This window comes from Urtica dioica, chromosome 2, assembly GCF_054948205.1.
Source record: "Urtica dioica subsp. dioica isolate 48M chromosome 2, U.dioica_male_clone48M_v1_H2, whole genome shotgun sequence".
NCBI classification, from domain to species: domain Eukaryota; kingdom Viridiplantae; phylum Streptophyta; class Magnoliopsida; order Rosales; family Urticaceae; genus Urtica; species Urtica dioica.
In genome coordinates, this window is record NC_142757.1 from 51,712,304 (window position 1) to 51,720,471 (window position 8,168).

Genomic DNA, 8,168 nt, shown 5'->3' on the forward strand with positions numbered 1-8,168 from the left:
ATGAAGGATATGTTATGATATGTTGAGTTTATGATATGATATGGTATGGTATGCTATGTGATGATATGATATGGTATGATATGTTATGTGATGATATGTTATAAATTAGAATACTTATATCATGTTCTTTTTCTAGTCATGTTATCATGTTTATTGTATGTCATACGTCATTCGTGCATGTAACGAAAAAAAAGTGAAAAGATAAAGATAAGCAAGGGAGTCGTACCGCCTCGAGCTATGGAGGTCTTAAGGAGAATTTCTCGAGCCGACTTATGGGCCCAAATGGGGAAATTTCTCGGGCCGAGGCCCTAATAAATTTATAAGATAGAGCGAAGTGTGGGACCTTGCAACCCCATATCTTCGTCTCTAAAGTGTGCACTGAAATAGGTACGACTACCCTAGGGGCACCCCGAATTAAAAGTTGATAGAATCAAGAAAAGAAAGATCAAGTCACCGTTTAGTTTTAAAATACTAATAACCGGTTCATGTATTGCATTACTCTTTTTTTTGTGAACTTTATATTATTCTCGCTGAGCGTAAGCTCATCTCTTCGAAAAAAAAATATACGTCTGTGTTGTAGGTAAACAACTTGCAAGGAACTGAGCAGGGCGGACTAGCGGCGTCGATAGCGAGAGGGTTGGGTCATGGTTTCCATTCACGAAATAAGTCTTCCGCTACGAGTTTTTAAGAAATAATTTTTAAAGGTTTTTATTTTCATTTATTTCGAAGTTTCAAAGAGTTTAATATTTTTGGTTGAGATTTAGATTATGGATTATGTTTTAGTACGTTTGCTGTTATGTTTTGTTTCAAATTCGTATTTCAATTTTGGTTAAATACTTCTCATGAAATGTTCGATATGCAATTTTCATATTTTTTTAAAAATACTTTTGTTTCTTTTTAAGATCTTTAAAATTTTAGTTCTCCTTGATTCGATGTGTTTTAAAAAAAAATATTCCTCCAAGTTTTCTAAAGAATTTTCTAAAGTTTAAAAAGCAAGATAAGTAAGACGGTACGAAAAGTCGGGTCGTTACACGAAGAGAGGCTTCGTGGCTACAACGAGAAGGAAGAAGGAAATTTGCTTCTCACACACTCGGAGTGGGTGTCGCGGATGAAGAGGAGTGGTGGAAATGGCGGTGATAGCCGTGGCCGAGGTCGCGATAAAAGCAAGATTAAGTGCTTTAATTGCGATGTGTACGGTCACTATGCGTCGGAGTGCCAAAAACCCCGCCGTGATCGAGATGAAGTGGCGAACGTCATTTACGAAGCCGATGAAGAGCCGGCGCTTTTGTAGTCGATGTACAAGAAGAAGACTCTTGCCGTTGATCTAGATGGTAGTATCGAAGTCTAGATTAGGGGGGAATTTGTTGGGTTATTTTAATCTAGACTTGGTCATATTTGTTAGTTTTAATTTTGTTAAATTCCTTTTTATTATTAAAAAAAAAGAATAGAAAATCTCTCCATAATTATTTTTTCCTTGCAAATCAAATTCCTTCTCCTATTTTTCTCTATTGTTGTAGAAACTATGTGTGTGTCTATGACTTTGATGTATTGATTCAGGGACCATATCCAACAGTCAAGCGATTGGAGTCCATCGAGGAAAATGGCATCTGAAGATTTCCTCCATAGGCATCGTGTTTTTTTCCTTCATTTTCTCTGTAACCAATCACACAAAAAAATACATATTATCAATTAAAAAAGAGTAAATAATATGATATTGATAATAATACATAATATTAATTAAGCACAATACAACCAAATAAAATACATACCAATTATACTAATAATTATACAAATACAATCTTAAATAAAAATTAAACTTACAACGTACGCCATATAATAGTTAATTTATTATATTAGAAATATTTAATTTTACATACGAAATGCAATGTTTATGTAATATCTTTGTTCTATTAATGTTACCCCAAAATAATATTTGTTTTTATTAGTTAATTTTTATATTTTAATATTGTAATATTAACATAATATTTAGTATGAATATAAATTAATTTAATATTGTTGACATAGAAAAAAAAATTAATGTTTAATAAGATTAATATTGGCATAACATATTAATAGAGGGGTTAATACAAAATTAATATAAAGTAATATTGAAAAGTATTAAAAGAGAATATATTTTTGGGTGAGATTTGGTCTGTAGCTGTACTAAATTTGGTATAAAATTATACCAAATTTGGTTTTTGGGTTGGAGATGGTCTAAGGACATATATGCTATTTTACAGGTTTGAGTGAACATGTTGGTACATGATGTAAGAGTTAAAATATGTAATTAATCCTTAAAAACATATATGAAAACATTAAAAGAAAGGAAAATAAACATATATATAGATATATATTATTTCAGTACAATGATTGATATACAATTTTATTTGCATGAAAAAAAAATTAATAGGAAGAAATAATTATCACCACGTACGTACAGCAATTATAGTAGTGAAATTTACTTGCTTTGAAAGATTTTACTATATCTTTGCAAAATCAACCGTTTCTTTTCCATCGTGACCCTTCCTAAAGAAGTGCTTGACATAATCGGAGTACAAAACTTCCTTATATATCGCCTTCTCTCCCGTGGCCAGAATCTCCGGCAAAGGACCGATGACATCACAAGGCCTCGGATTCACAAATATCGGCACCGAAATTCTGTTGCTGCTTCCATTGGCCGCGACTCTGTGCTCGACGCTTCTGTACCGTCCGTTGCTTATGATCTGAAGTGCATCGCCGATGTTGATCACGAGCGAGCCTTTGATCGGCGGGACGTGAATCCAACTATCTCTCTTCTCGTCGCGAACGTAAAGTCCTCCGATCCCATCTTGGAGGAGGATTGTGAGCGTCGAGACATCGGAGTGACGACCGACTCCGACGGTGAGCTCGGGGTTCGGACAAATAGGGTAATAGTTTATGTTGATTCTCTTAGAACCCATAAGCATGTTTTCCTTTTGGGAGTCTATTTCTTTGACGTTTAGCCTCTTCATTAGCACCTCAAGTAGTTTCTTGATTACCCCTTCGCTCTTCTTCATGTACTCGATGGCTTCGTCCCTGAAAATAGCAGTGAATTTTGTTAGAATTTATAGCTTCATGCATATTGGTACGTAGAATTATCTCGCTTTTGAATATATCTCTTGGTACTCTCATGTAAGCAATGGCAAATTAGTATGCCAAATTTTTTAGACCAGTCTAAAGCGATGAGATCCAATTTCAAAAACTAAAACCACGGTTTAGATAGGATAGGTCCAATTTTCGGGTTTTAAGTTTTATTTAAAAAAAAACTTATCATTCTAAACCGACCTACTTATTTGTGTTGAACATATGAATCACTGAAATTTTTATGTTAATATTTGTAAATATTTTTTTAGCTAATTTCTCTTTGAATTTGTATAAATAATTAAAAAAAAACATATTTCTAATATTTTAAACCGGTTAAATAAGACCAAACCGATTTAGATCGGTTTGGTCTTGTTTGGTTTATTTTCTTAAATGATTCGGCATGATCTCAATTTTTCCATATCCGTAATGATTTTATCAGTTTAGAGACCGATTTTAAACGGATCATGCGCAGACCTACTCTCATGCCGCATTTGATAGGGCGTATGCTAAGAATTCAATTGATAAGTACTAACAATATTTATCAATTAATTTTGAGATGAAATCGTATGATCATAAGGTTACGTACCGGCACGATGATGGCCACAAAGCCGAAGCTTCTTCCTCGGAGACGAAGAAGAGACTGAGAAAGTCCTTCCATTCCAATGCCTTCTCGGCCTGAGGAGTGAAGCTCGTGCCGTATCGCACGTTGTTCGACTCCGAATTCTCCTTCGAATACTTGTTCTTCTCCTCGGCTGGCATCCCAAAGAAGCGGTGAGTCGCGGCTTGAACCCTTTCCAGAGTCTCCAGAGGAACGCCGTGGTTCACGATCTGAAAGAAGCCCCATCTCTCCGCCGCGTCGCAGATCGAGCTCGCAATCTTCTCATCGTCCGAACCCGACATGTCGATGATCGGAATCGCTTCTCCGGCCACGACGTCGTCCACGTCGATCCTCTCTCTCATCGGCTGAATGTATTGAGTGGGAAGGGTTTTGAGGCCGGTTTCGGAGAGACCCTTCACTCCGAGTCCTTTCTTGATCACGAATTCAGCAATGTACTTAGAGGTGTCAGTGTCAGTGTTGTTTGAAATGGTTGGAGCCATTGTTTGTGGTTATATGATATCTATGAGAGGTAAAGAATGTATTTTAGAGAAAAGATTGTGGTTTGATAAGTTTGATATTTTTGGCATCTATTTATATACCCTCCTCAAGTGATTTGGTATACCTCGCCGTTATCTTTGTACAATGGTTCAAATATTTTACATTGAAATTGATGATGGTCAAAACGTTCATGCGGTAGTAAGAAATTGACTTGTAGAAATAATGGCAACAACGCTTTTGCGTTGAGGACTAAATGTTGGCATAGACTCCTCTTGTTATGTTTATTATCACGTGTTAATTGAGTAAAGTGAATTTGAGAGGTTTTTGTTATGATATATATATATATATATATATATATATATATATATATATTATATATGGGGGTTGGTGTGTGTGTACGCTTTTTATTGACTACGATATATCACGATATTCAAATTAAGTCTAATATCCGCATCATTAAACGTTATGAAAAAAGAGGTTTATACAAAGACTGTGGAGTTGATAGGATTTTTGTATTCAGCCAGACGTGTTTAATATGTAATAGACCTATTTCTTTTCCATATATCGTGTGCAATCAACTGATAATTGTGCTAATTAATTATTTAATACTAATTCATTTGTAAAATAGTCGCGAGTTATAAATTTTTAGCTAGTAAAATAATAAATATAAGTTTTAAACTTTTAGCTAGTAAAATAAATTTGAAACTAATTCATTTGTAAAATACTCAAAGTTGCCTTTTTCAATTTTTTTTACACTTTTAAAAACTTAAATGGGTCAAGAGAGAGACACGCAAATCTGAAAATCGATCTTTTTTGTTTTTGTTGCTGCTCTTTTTTTTGTTTTTGTTTTTCTTGATTTTTATTTTTATTTATATTTTTGTTTTTGTTTTTCTTGATTTTTATTTTTCTGTGAAATCATCTCATTTTAAGATCTTAGCTATTACGCTCTACACTATTAGGGTACCGGTTTTGATTTGCATAATTAAGGACTAGTTAAATTATGCTTACTTAAATTGACATTATTTTGTAATTCTTGTTGAGAAAAATAAAAATAATATACCATTTTTGTTAAAATTACAATGCCATTACTCGTTTGACTTTAATTGAGCTTGCTTACCGTGAAGTCTAACTAATATTCAAAGCCTAATTATAAATCCATTAATTTTAATAATTATATTATTAGCTAGAGTATTATTTTGTTTTTCTCGCGTGGTGTCAAGAAAAAAAAATATATATCTATATAGGCATGAAGTCAGCACCAGTTCAGGGTGGGTCATAGTCCCCCTCATTTTTTTTGGCATTATTTGCCCATTTTTCATTTTATTTTTACATTTTTTATCATCAAAATTTACAAATCAGCCCCAGTTAAATAGTTTTTTTGCAAATTAACCTGTCTAATCTAGATTTCTGGTTTTGTCATTATTTTTATTAAATTATGATACCAATCATTTGACTTTCGTTGAGCTTGCTTGTTGCGAAATCTTTACTAATTTATAAAGCCTAGTTATAAATCCATTAGTTTTAATAATTGATTATTTAGCAAAAAATTGTTTTGTATTTCTCACTGTGTTGAGAAAAAACCAAATATATACCATTTTTGTCAAAATTATAATGCCACCACTAGTTGTTCGACTTTGGTTGAGCTTGCTTGTTGTGAACTCTTTACTAATTTTTAAAGCCTAATTCGGATATTCATCTTCAAGGTTTATGAGCCAATAAATCAATGTGTCTCTTAAGTGGGTTGTGTTGAGCGGTTGTTGTCACAGAGCAGAGAGTAATTTTGTTTTTCTTCTTCTTTTGGCTTGTGAGACACGGTATCATGATTCATAACATGGTATAATATCAAAGTTGTTACTATTGGTTTCTGGTCAAACGGGCACGTGATAATAAAAACGACGGATTTGAAATGTCACGTATACGCTAAACAAAAAAATTGTGTTGAGGTCGTCTTTTCGGCGGACTTGGAAACGTCCATGGCTACTACAGGAAAAGACCATTAATAAATCAAAATTAATTGAGTAATTAAACCATCAAATAAATAATCAGTAATTAAAAATTTGCTATATAATAAAAAAATAAATAGATTTTAAGTAAATAATTATCATGTTGATGTGACATTATTTAGACTTTTTAACATTCTATTTATGCCCTTCGAATCTAATGATTATTTATAATTATTTACGAATATTTATAACTATTGATGTCTTTTTTATTTTGTTAATAAAATCTCGATGATATATATCGCCCGTAAAAAAGAACCTTGTACCTCTTGCCGAGGACCTTTACCATATAGAGTCGACCCCTTGTTCCTCTTATATCGCTCATTGAGAAATCGGGACAACCATAAATCACTTAACATGTTCCTCTTATTAGGGAAATGTGGTCTATCTTCAATAAGAATAGAGAGATCATTTTTGCTAACGATGTTCAAATTTGACTTTACTTGTGATGTGCTCGTTAGTCAAAACATCTTTTGATAATAGTCTTAATTGTTGATGATTGGATCCATTAATCTTACCTGTTTGAGATCAGAGACGGGTCGGTACAACCCATCTCTTTGCTTATATGGTCATACTTGTTCTTTGATTTACATTCATATCAAGTAGTGCGGAAAAGAATCCCATCCTATTGCATTCACCATAATAACAAATAAAGACTACGTGGCCATGAATTCCACAATTTGTATATATTTTATTCATAAACTCGACTTCCCAAATGAAATAGTCGTTGTAGCACTCACATTGATTTTCTTCAGAAGACGCCGTCGTCTCCATAAATTCGTTGGTTTTGTAGTCTTCTTCGATTCCTCGCATGACTAACGGTTCCTTATATAACAAATTTTAAGAAGTCTGTTCAGGTCGTGCACACACTATCTGTTAAGAATGCTCCTACTCAATGAACCACGTCTTATGTTCCACTTATGTGATTTTGATTTTGGTTGTGTAAGCATGTATTAATGACTAACCAAGTTTAAGCGTTCACGGACTACGCCACTTTAAACGTTGGATTTGTAATATAGCCAACGTTTTAAATATGTTTAAAATATAGTCACTTTTGGTGATGTGGCTTCGTGATCGGATAGCATTTTATATAACATTTTTATACGTTAATTTTGATAAATTGTGGTAAATTTATAATTAACCAAAATAAACGAATCGTTGGCTAGTTCTTTAAAATCAAGTTTAAAACTAACTAGATAGCTATGACACTCTTAAAAATTTCATTAGTTGTAAATTGTACCATTGAAGAAAAAGAGACATGGAGTGACATTTCTTGGCACACTTTCAATAGAAAAGAACAAAATTAATGGTGTTGTCTTTAATTCCCTTAGAAGTATCCAAGGGTCAAGCCGGGTTGGGCTAATTTAATTTTTCTAAGCCCAAAAGAGACCCCAGAGCAAGACCCTAGTCGGCCTCTTTTCGTGTTGGATCAGGCCGGACCAAAGTCGAGACCAAGTCCCAAGTCTTTGGGGTCAAGGGTTGAGCCCAAGTTGGATACCTATATATCAAGGTGAAATGGATGGATCTATTAGCAATTACGAACTCATTTCTCATAATTAAGCTCATCCTCCTTTTGAGACAGAGAACATGGAGAGAACAGATAATAGAGAAACGAGAAAAAAAGAAAAAAAAAAAAAGGAAAGAAAATAAATAAAATGAAACAAGAAGGTAAGTACAAAAAAATATTCTCTCTCCAATTTTTACTTATAGATTTGGTCAAATTATCATTTTAATTTATTATGAAAAATGAGTTTGTAAATGCTAATAGATTCATTCATTTATCTATATCAAGCCCAATAAAAGCCTTTCATCGGACCGACCCAACTTTTTACCGAAGTGGGCCAGACCAGCTCAATTCCTCTAAAAAGAAAGATCCATATATATATATATATATATATATATATATATATATATATATATATATATATATATATATATATTCGTAGAAAGGACACAAGTCTTTTAATTAG

At 33.2% G+C, this 8,168-nt stretch overlaps 1 protein-coding gene across 1 annotated transcript; it reads right to left on the reverse strand.

Annotated features, from left to right (window-relative positions):
- Nucleotides 1-2,337: 2,337 nt before the first annotated feature.
- LOC149405454 (feruloyl CoA ortho-hydroxylase F6H1-3-like) lies at nt 2,338-4,261 on the reverse strand. Its single transcript, XM_089607206.1, has 2 exons — nt 3,689-4,261; nt 2,338-3,054 (listed from the first exon to the last, which is right to left on the reverse strand). Exons 1-2 carry the CDS (start codon nt 4,198-4,200, stop codon nt 2,481-2,483), a joined length of 1,086 nt encoding a protein of 361 aa, XP_089463332.1. The 5' UTR covers nt 4,201-4,261; the 3' UTR covers nt 2,338-2,480.
- Nucleotides 4,262-8,168: the final 3,907 nt, after the last annotated feature.

Excerpts from the sequence above, each read along its gene's own strand:
- LOC149405454 (XM_089607206.1), bottom strand. The coding sequence starts at position 4,200 with ATGGCTCCAACCATTTCAAACAACACTGACACTGACACCTCTAAGTAC. Across the intron at positions 3,055-3,688 it reads TTGTGGCCATCATCGTGCCG|GGACGAAGCCATCGAGTACA; the intron begins GTACGTAACCTT and ends TGCTATTTTCAG.